This window comes from Puntigrus tetrazona, chromosome 1 (genome assembly GCF_018831695.1).
Source record: "Puntigrus tetrazona isolate hp1 chromosome 1, ASM1883169v1, whole genome shotgun sequence".
In the NCBI taxonomy this organism is placed as follows: Eukaryota; Metazoa; Chordata; class Actinopteri; order Cypriniformes; family Cyprinidae; genus Puntigrus; species Puntigrus tetrazona.
Genome location: NC_056699.1, coordinates 29006963 through 29023502, shown reverse-complemented (window position 1 = coordinate 29023502; position 16540 = coordinate 29006963). Strand labels below are relative to the sequence as shown.

Genomic DNA, 16540 nt, shown 5'->3' with positions numbered 1-16540 from the left:
AATGGTCCACAGCGGCTGTTACATGTTAATGTTTGCGTTTTACGTTTACATTTGCAATAAAACATCCCTCACATTCTTTAATGTAACTGAATTTGTCTGCAAGAAGAAAGTCACCTACACCTAGGATGCTTCCAAGGTAAGTAAAAGACAGGCTCATTTTCAGTTTGGGGTGAACTATCCATTTAACTCATTAATACACTTTAATATAACGCAATACAATTGAATCACATCTGTAATTTTTTTTCGGCCTATCCAGTCTATCTATTTTACTTCTCAGGGATCTTCAGTAACATAACAACATTACATGCCAAATTGTGCTTTCTCATGCTTCATAATTCCATACAACTTCTGAGACCCCAATTTGCTCAATGCTTTATGTTTTTGTAGAATTAGACTGCAATCTCGCCAGACTCTAGACTCGGATTCCCTCATCTTCAGTGGTTTACATTCTCATTTTAATAACATTTGGCTTAAGAAAATTCACAAAACCTTTGCAGCCAAACATTAGAAGGAGCGCAATGTTTTATTCGGCAAAAAACGGTTTCATCCTCAATGCTTGAGATGTTGTCTACCTGTTTAGCATCTGAACCTTGACTTCCTGGTCAACGCAGTGCTCATCAAAGTGCTTGAATGACATTTAGGCAGATTAGACGAGGAACAGCATCTGTTTGCTTTTCTCTGTTTTATTTTGATTAAAAAACATTTCTTATCTTTTTACATGAAACACTCTCAGAGAGCGAGAAAGACCGAAAGAGACAGAGTGAGAAAAAGACCGAAATAGGAGACAGTGTCATCAGTTCATCTACATATTCTTTAAGACTTTTTTCAACCATAAACTCGTAAGTGAAAGAGAAGCATGTCTAGAGACGTAACGTCTCTCAAGTTCTTATTTACAGGAAGTTGCGAGCAGCCAACGGTCGGCTGCCCGCCGTTAAACGTCACATCCTCGATCAACCTACTTGAACACAGGAAGGGGGCAGAGCCTTGAGTCAACGTTCTCTAAACCCAACACCATGATTGGTCAGTGTCCTGGACACCAGCATGGAAGATTGGGTAGCGTCCAGACAAGTGGCGCAAGAGTTTTTGTTTGTTGCCACGCTGCTCAAAAACAACAGTCTGGTTAATTTGCTTCACCTGTTGACTCTTAACCTTTGACTTCTATGAGAGTGATAGCGTGATCCCTGACCGTAGCTGCTCCCCAAGAGTGTAAATGTGTGATTTTTTTTTTTGGCATGTATAAGAGCTGCGGTCTCTGGTGTAAGTGTTATCACATTCGGATAAAAGTCTGACACTCATACACCACACCACCCTGAATGAACGAAATCCCACTGAAAAACCAGCTTCAACCAGCCAAAGGTGGTTTTCAGATGGTCTCCCACCCAAAACCTGCAAAACGTACCAGTTTGGCCAGGTTAGGAGACCAGATATCCACCCCAATGAAGGCTTAAACTGGTTTTCTCAGCAAATAAGAGATGGAGGATGGATGAATGGAGGAAAAACTACCCGATAAGATTTCTTCTCAGAAAGGACAAACGGATGTGCTTGGATGGCAGTGAGATGAGCAGGGTGGGTGTTCGGGTGACCAGGAGACAGAGACATGGAGGAGGAAGCCAGCCTTGCCATCATCATCATCATCATCATCTCAGCAGGATCTCCCAAGGCTTTCAGTGCACAGCTCTTTTTGGGAGATCTCAGGACACACAGGAATGGTTTCCATTATCTGAAAGTAGCTTCATACTTTATGCGAGAATCTCACGGATACATGTCCGGCTCATATTTCACTACAAAAACAAAGTAAAATAAGAACTCAGATTAAGTCTTACTTAAGCTTTCGGGGTGACCTACAAACCAGACGCGTGATCTCGAGAGATTCGCCCAGATGCTAATTACGATGATGATGGTGATGTTGAAGACGTCCACCCTCATTGTCCTCCTCCAGATCTACGTGTCCTGGTCACCAGCGCCCTAGTCACAGACTCGTCACCAACTGCATCTGTCCGTCACCTTCCCCCTGAGAGGGCTGCAGTCCCAGTCGAGCCTCGTCGTTGGTCCTGCGAGGAGGAGGCTGATAAAAGGCAGAGATGTGCGCTTGGCGACCAGCGCTGAAGTACAGCTCGTCCGGCGGGAGGGTAGGATGGGGCTCTGCCCCCAGTGCCTCAGGACTGCTGTCAGGATAAGATGAATCACGATCCCGTGCGTACAGAGAGGCGGAGTCAGGTCCGGTCCCGCCCACGCCGTCCGTGATTTCGGCGGAGAAGCTCTCCGAGTCCTCCTCGCTCTGGTAGAACACAGACTGGGCATGCTCCAGGAGGCGGGGCTTATCTGGCAGGCGTGGTTTATCGGGCAGACGGGGCTTGTCAGGGAGTCGTGGTTTTTCCAACGCCTTGTACAGCAGCTCCTCCTCGTCCTGTGGAGGTGGGGGAGGTGGGCGGGGCAAGGGCCGCTGCGGAGGCTCTCGGTGACTTGTCGATGTCGCGTAATCTTGCCGGTGCATTGTAGAATTTTGTCCATTGCCATAGCGATCGGTAGAAGGACGCAGGTTGCTCTGAACCAGTTCGGATATGATCATCTTCTCCAACGCCGCCGCATCGGAAAGGTTTCGCCTCAAACCGCCGGCGGGCTCCGCCCCACGAGGTGTCAAAAGGGCGGGGCTGACTTCTCCAGACACTCCCCCGGATCCCACAGGAACGCCCCCCAGCAGATCCGAGCTCCCACCGTGAAGCGAGTAGCTGTTGTTGTAGTTTCCGTTGAGCCGGACTCCCTCCAGCCCACACGACTCACGGCTGCGCGACAGTGTTCCCTCTACAGGACAGAGAGAGAAATGCATAATTAAATGTGGCTAAATGAAATGCTTGCAGTTTGAAAAGCAAAAGTTTGAATACAGATCCGTCCGGCAATGCCTTTTTTGGAAATGTTTTTTAGAAGGTGACACTTTTTAGTGAAAGTGGCATTGATATGTAATTGATTCTGTATGAGTGAGTGGTTTCAGGCGCTGCATATGAATATGTGTGCATACAGTGATGCTTTTAGCGTTTATATCTTCTCATGCATGCGATGGACACGAACATTCACTCTTTCCACATGGCTCTTACCAGTTGAATCGGTAAATGGGAATAATTTTAAAATGACCATTCGTCATCATTTACTCACCCTGGTGTCATTCCAAACCCAACACTGGACAGACTCCCCCAGTTTAACTAACTTTATTTAATAACCCCCACATGTCCCTTTTATTCATGTTAGTAATCCAGTTCTGAAGTAACAGAGGTCTAAAGCATCGGAAAATCTGATCCAGTTCTGATCCAGTCAAATGTGATTTCGTATAAATGAGACATTAGCATTTATGTTTCTCTCATGCTTGATTTGAAGAACTGAACTGACACAGCAGGGAGGTGAAAATGAAGCAGCGGCATGGAAATGAAAGAAACACAGGCAGACAGAAAATGTGAATACGTGTCCATACTCGAGTTTCTGAACGTGCCTGTCGATCAATTCATAAAGAGACAGAACAGAGAGAGCAAGACAGAAGAGAGGAGAAACACAGAAGAACAAGTGAATACAGATACACCCATCTAAAACACACAAAACAGCGCTTCATCACACACACTGACCAGTGGCGTTGAAAACTGCTGGTGAGGGGGGGTTGAATGTTTCAGCCAATAGGGTGTTGTAAGGGGAGGAGCCAGAGCGGGTCTGTAGCATTGGATTGGCTAGGAGGTGATTACCCATAGTGCCTGAGGAGAGACAGCACGATCCTTACAGAGGTGCAGGGACACGTTACAGCTGTGTGAGTTGATGTGGGTGCTTTTCTGAAAACGGTGCCCTTAGGGTGTGAACTTCAGGGAAAACGTTTTAACAAAACTACATAAATGGTGGGGAAAAAGTACTTAAATGTCCATATAAAAGAAGACAACAATGTATGCTGAAAGAGTATTAAGTGTATTCCTTTATATATATTTTATACACTTTTTCTGATTATTTATTAAAAAATTAAATGTGAAAACATCAGTATTTCTATATTTACAATTTACTTTGATTCCTAATATTTTATTATTTGTTATAACTTATTACTAAATGTTTTTTTTATTTTTATACTGTTGATTTTAAAGTTTTAAAATAAATGGTCAAATTTTCACACTTTTGAATATTTTGAATATTACAAACATTTTTTTTAAATAACAAATGTGACATTTTAAAGTATTATTCTGTGCATTATAACTGTATTAAATGAATTAATCATGTACACAGAAAAAAAAAATGTTTTCCTTTATTTTGACATTTTTACTAAAGCAAAGTGTATGAAAAGTGTATGGAAAATGAAATGACGATCAGCGGGTGAGTGTGTGTGTGAATGTGTGTATTTCACCTCGGGTGAGTGTGGGTGTGTTGTTGATCTCAGCTGCCATGAAGGAAGATTCAGTCTGCCGTCGAACAGTGTCGTTCCACATCCTCCTGATACGGCTCTGAACACACACACACACACACACACACACACACACACACACACACACACAGGTGAGATATAAGCCACAGGTGCGCAGATTCCAGTAAGGCAGATGATATCTGGGACAGACACACGCGTGTGTGTTACCTGTCTTTGTGCTGGCGCGTGTCGTGATTGGCTGCCCCCATAGTAGCGATTGTTGCCTCGGTGGGCGGAGCTCTTGAGGGAACCGTGGGAACCGGTGGAGGAGGCGTGGCCACAGCAGGGCGACTGACGCAAGCATTTGCTGTATTCTTTCTGCACCTGTTGAACACACAGCAGCGTGTGAAAGCAGGTCAGGAGGACAAACACACGCAAGGAAGCGCCCGAAGCGACACACACACACACACACCTTCTTCTGCAGCGCGCAGTGCAGGAGGAAGATGAACATGCCGTGCAGGGCGTTGAAGGAGGTGAACAGGTACGCCATCACCACGCTGTTGTCGTTCATGAACAGGAGGCCAAAGATCCACGTCAGAGACACCAGTAACAGCAGCGTGACCGAGCCGAGCGTCCAGCACCTCAACACACACACACACACACACACACACCGTTCAAAACACTACATACACTGAAAAACACTAACAGAAATGAAACAGATCACTAAAACGTACACATTTTATTTCAGTTAGCTGTAAATCATCAACTAAAACTGTAAAAGAGTTCAATAAAACTAAATAGGCAAGTTTAAAATGGATAAAGATGCCTACTACGCTAAACTGCCTACAAGTGACAATAAAATAGAAAAAATAAAAATACTTTTTAAAACAAAAAATGAAAAAAAAACACCTGTTGAATAATTACTAGAGCTAAAATGAGTGAATAAAATGAATAACAGCTAAACAGGCATGCTTTAAAAAACTGAAACTAAAAAACGCTGATTGAATTCAAATAACTACAGATATGCTTAAAATAAAACACCTATTGAATTAAAAGCTACAACTAAACTTAAATGCTTGTTTAAACTTAATGCATGTTTAAAAAAATGACGAATCATAAAATACAGTAAAGGTAAAAAAACTTTCAAATGTTTGACTCGGCAGACAGCAGGAACCCTCTACAGAGAGCCCTCACTGAAACGGATATCCACTAAATATTATGTGCTGTAGCCGAGGCTACCGGACAAACCCCGGTGACCCCTGACCCCTGACCCCTGCGCTCTCACTTGATGTTGTCGAATCGGCTGGAGTCTGGCTTCAGGACGGTGGAGTGGCGCAGCATTCGGTGGATGGTGATGACCAGCACTGCCAGGTTCAGCTAAACACAAGAGTTCAAAGGTCAGGGGGCTCTTAAGAGAGCAGAACACACTCAAACGGTGCCCATTTGTCACAAATAAAGTTATTGTGCTTTTGTATCATTCATACTGTGAGCACACTGCATTGTGGGATATTCAGTAGTGCTCAGAATGTGTTCTGCTTGGGCGTATATAACAGTTTTCTGTATATATATATATATATATATATATATATATATATATATATATATATATATATATATATATTTATTTTTTTAAATTAAAATAAATTGGAACAAAATATATACAAGGCACAAATGATTGGTAGAATATATTTTATATTGATTAGACAGATCATTTAATCACTGATGTGGGCTTTGTTTTCTGTGAAACGGGAAACCATATACCATTTAGTCGTAAGAACTACGCTCCCTCCCATTTTGTGATTTTTCGAAAGTATACCAAACAGATTCATTCTCATATTTATGTTTGATATATATATATAGATATATATATATATATATAATGTAAATGATAAAACTACAGCAATTTAAAAGCTCCATCTACATACAAATAGGTAAATATGTTAAATATGTAAATAATCTAAAGATGTGTTAAGAATCTTACCAGAATAACGAGGGAGGCGGGGCCAATAAACGTCCAGATGAAGTAGTTATCAACCCTCAACCAGCAACTACACAAGACAAGAGAGAAATATCACACACACACACACACAGAGCTATCCCTCGGGAGACGTGCGGGTGAAACACACTCACGCTTTGGGTCCTCCGTAGCTCCTGTAGTCGATGGCTGTGGAGATGGCCACCACCAGCGTTGGGAAGCCGTACGCAGAGAGGTAGTAGTACTTCCGGCGAGACGTCTCGCTCTCAAACACCTCCACCATCAGCACATAGAGCTGCACCGTCTCCATGCAGAGCCAGCAGAACACGGACAGCAGGAAGAAGTGCAGCAGACCGGCCAGAACCGGACACACCACCTGCATACACACCTGATGCGTGAGCACTCTGATAAAGTCTTGACTGTTCTGTTTAGACTAATGTGGTTTAGTGTGGCTCGGCTTACTCTAATATGGCCTGATTTAGTTGGATACAGTCTTGTTTGGTTTGATGTGGTTTGGCTTAACAGTCTGGTTTAGTCTGGCGTGGTGGGGTTTGCTCTGATGAGGTTTGGGTTAGTCTAATGAGCTCTGGGTTAGTCTGGCATGTTCAGGATTAGTCTAATACAGTCTAGTTTAGTCTGGTGTGGTCTGGTTTGCTCTGATGAGGTCTGGTTTAGTCTGGCGTGGTCTGATTTAGTCTAATGCAGTCTAGTTTAGTTGGGAGTGTTCTGGTTTAGTCTAATGCAGCCTTGTATGGTATGGTCTGGTTTGATTTGATGAGGTCTGGTTTAGTCTAATGCAGTCTGGTTTAGTCTGGCGTAGTCTAGTTTAATCTAATGTAGTCTGGCATGGTCTGGTTAGTTCTGATGAGCTTTGGGTTAGTCTAATGAGCTCTGGCATAGTCTAGTTTAGTCAGGCATGGTCTGATTTGCTCTGATGAGGTCTGGTTAAGTCTGGCGTGGTCTGGTTTGCTCTCAAAAGGACTGGTTTAGTCTGGCGTGGTCTGGTTTGCTCTGATGAGGTCTGGCCCTCGTGAACTCACAGTATAGTGTGTCTTGTCCATGCCGATGAGGAAGAGGAGCTGCGAGATGAAGAGCGTGAGGCACAGGTTCTTGTGGATGGTGGTGCGGTCGCTCTGAAGGCCTCGCAGGCAGCAGAAGGTGGAGATGCACAGAGCCAGACACACCAGAGAGATCACCATCCCCACCCACGTGATGACGAACAGGATCAGACCCTGCACACCGCCAGGGTACTGACGCCGGAAGAACAACGTTAATGACTGAGGGGTTAAACGTGTGTGTGTGTGTGTGTGTGCGTGTGTGAGACTCACGGCAGGCTGCTGGTGGTTCATGAGCACGGCGAAGTTGGTCAGATGCGAGCAGGCGCAGGTGGTGTGTGTGTTGTTGCTGTGCAGACGTCTGCAGCCGTGCGAGGACCACTGACCCGTCATCGAGCGCTCCGAGTAATTCCAGAACGAACAGTTGGGATTGTAGTGATTCTCCAGCTGTCGAAACACAAGAAGACGTTTAGAAGAGTGTGTTCCTCGAGTGTCTGAGAGCACCTGAGAAATATAGATTTTTTTAAATATATAAATCATTTTCTTTTCTTCTTAATAAGATTAAATTAATTAAATACATTTTAATTACTTGCGCAATATAAAATTAAACTTTCTTTTACTGCACGATTTGGATTTGGTAGGATTTTTTTTGTAATGTTTTTTAAAGTTTCATTGGCTCGTCAAGGCTATATTTGTTTGATCAAAAATACAGTAAAATTTAAAATAGCTGTTTACCATGAAAACAGTCATGCTGCCTGATATTTTGTAGAAACCGACATACATTTTATTTTTCAGGATTCACAGATGAATAGAAAGTTGTATTATTTATCTGATTTGATTTATTTGCAGTGTTTTATAACATTATAAATACTGACACTTTTGTATTTTAACAAACATACATTTTTGGTTCTATATTTTGTGTGTGACTTTATCAGCCAGATATCTTTGTATATTGCTTTAGATATCATTATATTCATTTTTCAAAAGGCTGCAGTAAACTGTTATCCATCATATCTAAAGGAATAGTTGAGCCGAAAATGACTTCATAACCTACTCAGCCCCAAACCATCAATGGGTTTTCATAATCAAAATGTTTATGTTTTTAGAAGTGAGTCAAGCTGAGTCATGATGGACAGAAGATAGAGGTCCGCCAAGAAGCTGGAACTTGACTCATATTTAAAAAACCCACTGATAGATCAGCAAAGCCAGTCTGATTAAGTGTGTGTGTGTGTGTGTGTGTGTGTGTGTGTGTGTGTGTGCTTGCACCTGCAGGTGTCTCAGCGTGAACTCGACGGGTTTGGTCAGAAACACGCGGCTGGACTCTTTGTTCATGGAGGCAGAGATGATGTGGGAGTTGACGGCCAGACCGTGTCCTCCTGACTTCAGCTCGCCGTCCGTCTTCAGCGTGGCGTTTTGTGTGGAGAGGAACGAGCCCAGGTTCTTATAGAGTGTGAAAACCACCTTCACCTGACCTGATGGACACACACACACACACACGCGCGCGCGTCAGATCTACACGCTCGGCTTCGATCGATCCCACACAGCTCTCGAAATAACCCGCATCATCACACACAGGAGCCGGTGACCATAGCGACTGTTGCCATGGCAACGGCAGGAGAATGGGCCCGGGTACGTGTTGCGTGTGGAAACCTCGCGAACACACACAGCGTCTGACACACACACACACACACACACACACGCACGCACGCAGACGGAGAGAGAGAGGCTGACCGTTGCGGCTGTACTGTTTGATGGTGGAGGCCGACACGTGGATGGTGCTGTCGCTGTCGTACGAGTTCGGGAAGGACAGGTCCTTCAGCTCCATCTCGGTGTTGAGCACGTACACCTCAAGATCTGAAACACACATCAAATGTAACATTAAAAATAAAAAATACACATTTCGTAACACTACAGTGGGGGTACGCATGTTAAAAAGTTTTTTTCATAATATGCAAATACTGTTCAAAAATATAGTAGTATATATGGAAATAACCAAAACCAAAAAATAACTCTGAATAAATTTGATATAATATAAATCAATTTTATTTTATATAAAGCTTTACATTTATATAAAATAAAATTGATTTATATTATATCAAATTTATTCTGAGTTATTTTTTTATTTATAATATATATATTTATATATAATTTTATTATGAGTCTAGGGATTTAATACACACACATTAATCACAAATGAAATAAATCTGATCATGTTACATTGTTACTTTATACAACCTTTTTTTTTAAAGAAATGAATACTTATTTTCACCAAGGTTGCATTAAATTAATCAAAAACGTAATGTTACAAAAGATTTCTATTTCATGTAAATACTGTACTTTCTGTGAATCCTGAAAAATAAAACGTATTAAGAGTTCCTAATAAATGTCAGGCAGCACTGATAATAATCAGAGATATTTCTCGAGCAGTAAATGAGTACATTATTCTGATTCCTGAAGATCGTGTGACACTGAAGACTGGAGCAATGATGCTGAAAATTCAGAAATAAACCACACTTTAACACATATTTAATACAGTACAATACAACAAACAGAAGTGCGGTCTTGGTTGTGAGCGTCAGAGCGCTGGAAGAAGAGCGGGTCGTACCGACGTTGGGCGCGCGGTCGCTGAAGTGACCCCCGTACAGGTTATTAGCCAGAAGAAACGCTCCTTTCTCCATCACGTCCAGCAGCATCGTGGCGGTGTGAGACTGTTCGGTCACGTTCATGTCCTGCCACGACTCCAGAGCCTCCAGACGCAGCAGGTTATCCACCGTCTGCACCACCGCCTGACACACACACACACACACACACACACACAGGTGAGCACCGAACACGGAGACGTGTGTGTTTATTACACGACTGTGTGCCGCGAGATTACCTGAATAAACGCTCGACAGGTCCGCTCTCTCTTCTGAAGCTACAAGAGACCAAGAAACAGAGTTACTCTGACAGCTGTGTGTGTGTGTGAGTGTGTGTGAGTGTGTGTGAGTGTGTGTGTGTGAGAGTGTGTGTGTGTGTGTGTGTGTGTGTGTGTGTGTGTGTGTGTGTGTGTGTGTGTGTGTGTGTGTGTGTGTGTGTGTGAGTGTAAATGTGCGTGCTTGTGAGTGTGTGTGTGACAATGTGTGCGTGAGTGTTTGAGTGTAAATGTGTGTGTGTGTGCGTGAGTGTGTGTGTGAGTGTAAATGTGCGTTAGAGTGTGTGTGTGAGTGTGTGTCTGTGTGTGTCTGTGTGTGTGTGTGTGTGTGTAAACGTGAGTGTGTGTGAGAAATTTGTTGAAAATGTAAAAATGTGAGTAGTTTCCTCTAAGGGGTAGGTTTAGATGTAGAAAACATACAGTCTGTACAGAAGAAAAACATTACACCTATGAAGAGTCCCCTTAAAACACCTGCGTGTGTGTGTGTGTGTGTTGTACACACACCTTGTTGTAGTTGCGTGTGGCCGACTCCTTGTTTCCGGGACGCAGCGCCTGTAGCTGTGAGTCCAAAATGTCCAGCAGCTGCTCCATCAGGCGCACGGAGGAAGTGACATCACCGGCGTAGACCCGCCCTCGTGTGTGATTGACAAGTACAGCGGCGATATGTGCTGCGTTTTCCCCGCTCTTGATCTACAGAGATGACAGAGACATCCAGCATGTGTTCATCCATCCATCTATTCATCAGTCGGTCTTTTTTTCTTTATACCAGTGCGTCTGTCTGGGACTGACCTTCTGAGCGACCTGGTTGACCCAGGGCGAGGTGCAGTTGCTGAGGTCAGGGCCTCTGGAGTTCCACACCACGTCATCAGCCATACACTGATAAGAGGCGATACCTGAATGACGGAGAGCAGGACAAATGAGTAAAGCTCCCAAGCAGAGAGGAATTTAAGGGTGACGCCGTAGGAAGTGGAAACCCTGATAAGAAGGATTCCTGTAGAAATAATCCAAACATTACAAAACAAAACATGAAAGCTAGCAGAGTTAGTCAGATGGAGAAACATCTGACCTAGTAACACAACAAAAGTCAGGGGAAAGCACCACAAACAGGAACATAATGCTCTGACCCATTAAAACACGCACAAGAAGGGTGTGGTGATTTTCTGCCAACATTCAACGTGACAGACGCATGCACGCTTCATTTTTCAACATTAATATTTTAAGTTGGAAACATTATTTCATTTAGATTTTCACCAATTCATAAAAATATCCAATTTCGGTGCGTGACAAATGGAGCATTATAACTAAAAGTGTGATTATAATACAATTAGAAAATGGCATTTAAATTCGATTTTTTTTTCTCTGCAGGAGAGTGTGGCTTTAATGCTAGCATTAGCATATGACCTTCAAGTGCCTTGATGTAATCTGTACGATCAAGTCAAAACACTGATGCTAACGACTGTTAGAATCAATGCCGGCGTCTAATAACGATGCTAAACGTTTAAAAATTACATTAAAAAGTGATTTTGTATCTGGGGGCTTTGCACAAATGACTACGACAAAGATTATGAAAAACAGAAACCATCAGGCGTCTCACGAATGTCCAGAGGCGAGATCACCAAGAGTTCAAAGAGTTCAGTACAGAGCCGTCCAGAAACGTAATACTGGAATTAGAAATAAGCCATCGTCGCTCATCATCACCTAAACAGCGTAATAATGTTGCCGTGGGTTACATGCAGCTAAAAACATTTAGAAGAGAAAGAATTTTTTACTGATTCATTTAATGAAGAATTAATAAAGAAAGACATCAAGAGATTATCTGAAAAGGGATATTTCCAGCACGGTGGGCTAAGACACACCCACTGAATGGTTTGTTTCAGCACTGACTCATGTGTAGTGACCACACTCAAGAAACCCCCAGAAACCCCACCCAACACTGACCGAGCGATCCTTTGGGACAGGGCCTCTCCACCGTCTCTCCTCGATGAGTCGGAGGCCACTGGACCCCGCGAGTCACCCGGCCCTCACACATGGGTGTGCGGGGCCCCTGTGGCCGGCGGGGGGGCCTGACGGTCACCGGGACCGTGGCTGTGATGGGCCGCCCGGCCGGAGCCCGGTTTATAGCCCCCACCGGGTGGAACGTCACAGACGGGACGGAGCTGGGGCTGAAGCCCATGGACACGGTGGTGGAGAGCGCACTCGGTGGAGTCGTGGAGAGAAGAGGCGTCGAAAGAGGGTCTGAAAGGAGACACAACAGAGCAAATGTGAGTCCAGTTCCTCAACGACCTTGATCCCTAATGATAATTATAAAATAAATGTAATGGTTATGAATGCAAACCCTATGGCTGATGATACTCTGGGCAACTTTTTGAGCAATGTTGGCATCAATGGGCAACCAGGTCAGACGCAAGGCCCACGACTGATCTAAAACATCCAGATAGAAATGTTTTGCCCATTTATGATGGCAAAGCGCCCAAGCAATGTTCAGTGCTCAAAAAGTTGCCCTCAGCCTAAAATCCCTTACCGAAGAGATCCCAAAGAGATTTTCATAAAAATCTTCATATCAGACCTGAGATATGAATGCGCTCGAGTCGTTTGGCTGGTATTCAAAGCATAACTACATTAAGCCTCCTGACCAATGAAAGAGCACCCTGAGAGGAATCGGGAGGCTGACCTGTGGTGGGCTGCGGCGGGCTGAACTCCAGCGGGTACCGCAGGACGATGTAGTTGTTCCAGACGTACAGCTGGTTGTCTCGGGGGTTGTAGCTGATAGAGGAGATGTGCTGGTACGGGTTGGGGAAGGGGATCCTCACCGGCTCCTCGCGGTTACGCCGCGTGTCGTAGGCGTACAGGATCAGGTCCCCGCCCACCTCGCTGTCGTCGTCCTGGTACACGGAGCGAACGGCGTACAGGATGCCACACGCCACGAACGCATCCGACGCCATGCGCTTCTCGAAGCTGGTCTGCCACGTGCCCTCGAACCGCAGCGTGTACGGGTTCACCTGAGACACCGGCCAATTGGGTTACGGAACCAATCAGCCAATCAGAAGAGTGCAGAGAGATACAAACAGGAACACTCTCACCTGACTAACGACCAGGCGTCCGCTGTTGGCTTCAGTGGCGTATATGACCCAGAGGCCGTGTTCGTCCACGGCTAGGTCGATGTCGGATTTCCCGCCCCAGCGGTATGGCGACGTGTCGTGATAATTGGCGGTAGCGATAATAGCTTCGCCGCTCTTGATGCGAGTTCGCAGGTCGTATTTCACAATGTTGCGTGTGCGTTCCTTATTGTAGAACACAGCTCCATCGTACACGACGAAACCGGTGCCGTCCACACGACTCGGCAATCTGTATGTTACACAGAAACGTTATTTTAATGTTTGTACAACGTTCAACTTTATTGTAAACTCGTAAATGCAAGCTCACTTATAAGTGGTGGTGACTCTGTTTTGGATGTAGTCATCCCACGAAGCGTATTCATGCAGCGCATCTGTGCGATAGGGCGTCCAGGGCATCACGTATAGCCTATCGCCCGCTTGCAGAGGGTCTTTACACCACGCCCCTGACTGATGCTCCGCCTCCCTCACAGAACTGGGCTCCAGCACTCGCATTAATGTTCCAGGACAAACAAAAACTAGAGACGGAGAAAGAGAGAGCGGAGCAGATGAGCAGGAGTAGAGGAGGAAGTGTATTAGTCTAGTACAGAATAGATCTAATGAACAGATCTATTCTACACACACACACGCACACACACACACACACACACACAAAACACAAACACACGTCTTACACTACCTATTGCTGTATCATGAGTGCCTGTGTGTGTGAGAAAGAGAAATTTCATTCTCAAAAGATGAAAATAAAATACAATGTCATTATAAGAGTGTGTGCAAGCAAAGATAGATAGATAGATAGATAGATAGATAGATAGATAGATAGATAGATAGATAGATAGATAGATAGATAGACAATAAATAGATAGATAGATAGATAGATAGATAGATAGATAGATAGATAGACAATAAATAGATAGATAGATAGATAGATAGATAGACAATAAATAGATAGATAGATAGATAGAGATAGATAGACAATAAATAGATAGATAGATAGATAGATAGATAGATAGATAGATAGATAGATAGACAATAAATAGATAGATAGATAGATAGATAGATAGATAGATAGATAGATAGATAGACAATAAATAGATAGATAGATAGATAGATAGATAGATAGATAGATAGATAGATAGACAATAAATAGATAGATAGATAGATAGATAGATAGATAGATAGATAGATAGATAGATAGATAGATAGATAGACAATAAATAGATAGATAGATAGATAGATAGATAGATAGATAGATAGATAGATAGATAGATAGATGTGTTTGTTTATTTGTTTGCTGTCATAAACTGATTTGCTACATTTCAGTTCGGGTTACAGTTTCTGAGGTAGAATCATGAAAGAGGGGGCGGGGCTACAGGAACCTTTGGAGCCAATGAGATGCGGGTTAGTTCACACAGAGGATAGGGATTGGCTGGGAGAGCTGTCAATCACGTCACACCCACACTCAGGTCAAGCACTTCAGGAACACAGCATGTGCACACAGTTACTAAAAGAGAGGAAGTAGTTTTCTTTATAAACGCTAAATTAACGACAACAGGTCGGTCCTGAGGGAAGCAAAGGGATGAACAGAGACGAGTGTGTCGTTTGGATCTGAGGATAAATGAGCTTCAAACAGCAAGCAAATCAAAAGGGAGAGCAGAAAACAAGTGTGTGCGAGTGTGAGAGAGAAAGAGAAAAAAGAGAGAGAGAGAGAGAGAGGAGGTTCTTCCTGGTGTTTGTAAAGTGTGTGAACAAGAGAAGGAGGAAAATGAAGGAGCTGCATCAAACTAGAGCACATCACAAGGGCCAGGGAGAAAAGAGAGAGAGAACGAGAGAGAGGAAGACAAGATGTAGAGATGAGGAGAGACAGAAGAGAGAAACTGCGGCGTTAACACGGTCTTTACCTTTTTGGTCCACTTCTATTCAAGCGTTGAAATAGAGAAGGGGAGAGAGGTATAAATGAAGAGAGAGAGAGAGACAGACAGAAGGTGCACAGAAGAGAGAAAAAAAGAGAAATTTCAGTTCAACAGCAGTCTTCCGTTTCTTTTCAAGCTTAAAGGTCAAGTGAAATTTATTAGACATGAGACAGAAGGAGAAACACATGAGGGAGAAAGACAAAAGAGAGGGAAGAGACGAAAATATTGCAACAGAGAGAGAGAGAGAGAGAGAGAGAGAGAGAGAGAGAGAGAGAGAGAGAGAGAGAGAGAGAGAGAGAGAGAGAGAGAGAGAGAGTGATGGTATGGTAGGGTAAGGGACAGGAACTAGCTACGCCTCAATTAAACTCCACCAGTGGTGGGTGTGATGATTTAATCGTCTGAATATTGATTAGGCGTTCTTCTGTCTGCCCTCGATCACTCTGTCCACTCTCCATCCCTCCACCCGCCCCCACCCACACAAACCCACACGTTCAGCCGGACGCCGCGGGACACACAGATCAGAGACACACACACACACACACACACAGGCCCGTTCACAGCCCAGCGCGATCACACACACTTCACCTCAGCAACGCCTGCTTTTATCATATTGTTATGGCTTAAAAAAAACGAATGGTCTATGAAAGACACACATTGTGCTCCATGTTTTAGTACTTTATTTGTGTTTATTTTGTAATTATTATAGCGTTTTTTAAATCTCAGATTTAGCATAGTTATGTGAAATATATTTAAAATGTGTATTTATACACATTTTTAAAATTTTAGTCATTTATTTGTCCATCTGGGTGCTCTTCATTGATATTAGACTGCACACATACTTTACCTGTTAGTGCACGATGTCTTGATTATCGATTATTTACCTGAAAGCATGTCCCGAACCATTACACCCCTACTATTTAGTGTTTTTTCAGTGTAGATATTTTTAATCATTTCATTAAAATTAGAAGTTAGATTTTAGTACTTGTATTGCATGTTTTTGCTGGTTTGACTAGTTCCCTGTTTTAAGGGTCTATTTAGTTTTCCAGCTTAGTTTTGTGTTAAATTTAGTCATTTTGCGATTCGTCTGTTTCTTTTTTATTTTCATTTTAATGTTTTATTGTTTTGTTTTTGGTCTTTTTTAAATCTCAGTTTAGTTATATTTGAATTTTATTTCATTACTTCACCTTAAAGGAAAATTATAAATGCT

The 16540-nt window shown here is 43.3% G+C and overlaps 1 protein-coding gene across 5 annotated transcripts in view; it reads right to left on the bottom strand.

Annotated features, from left to right (window-relative positions):
- Positions 1 to 665: 665 nt before the first annotated feature.
- Positions 666 to 16540, bottom strand: part of LOC122355136 (adhesion G protein-coupled receptor L1-like) — a 32400-nt gene continuing 16525 nt past the window's right edge. For 2 of the 5 annotated variants that reach the window (XM_043253201.1, XM_043253271.1), the window contains exons 5-26: positions 15322 to 15336; positions 13731 to 13938; positions 13388 to 13652; positions 12979 to 13306; positions 12246 to 12542; positions 11097 to 11200; positions 10812 to 10997; positions 10272 to 10310; positions 9999 to 10179; positions 9125 to 9247; positions 8660 to 8865; positions 7667 to 7840; positions 7379 to 7588; positions 6494 to 6714; positions 6345 to 6411; positions 5649 to 5740; positions 4836 to 5004; positions 4592 to 4747; positions 4367 to 4463; positions 3612 to 3734; positions 3464 to 3481; positions 666 to 2802 (exon numbers count right to left, since the gene is read on the bottom strand). In XM_043253201.1, the coding sequence (XP_043109136.1) occupies positions 1970 to 2802; positions 3464 to 3481; positions 3612 to 3734; positions 4367 to 4463; positions 4592 to 4747; positions 4836 to 5004; positions 5649 to 5740; positions 6345 to 6411; positions 6494 to 6714; positions 7379 to 7588; positions 7667 to 7840; positions 8660 to 8865; positions 9125 to 9247; positions 9999 to 10179; positions 10272 to 10310; positions 10812 to 10997; positions 11097 to 11200; positions 12246 to 12542; positions 12979 to 13306; positions 13388 to 13652; positions 13731 to 13938; positions 15322 to 15336 (4112 nt within the window). In that variant the 3' untranslated portion in view covers positions 666 to 1969. The remainder of the gene's footprint in view (positions 2803 to 3463; positions 3482 to 3611; positions 3735 to 4366; positions 4464 to 4591; positions 4748 to 4835; positions 5005 to 5648; positions 5741 to 6344; positions 6412 to 6493; positions 6715 to 7378; positions 7589 to 7666; positions 7841 to 8659; positions 8866 to 9124; positions 9248 to 9998; positions 10180 to 10271; positions 10311 to 10811; positions 10998 to 11096; positions 11201 to 12245; positions 12543 to 12978; positions 13307 to 13387; positions 13653 to 13730; positions 13939 to 15321; positions 15337 to 16540) is intronic. The other 3 variants (XM_043253440.1, XM_043253358.1, XM_043253520.1) reach the window with 3 other exon arrangements.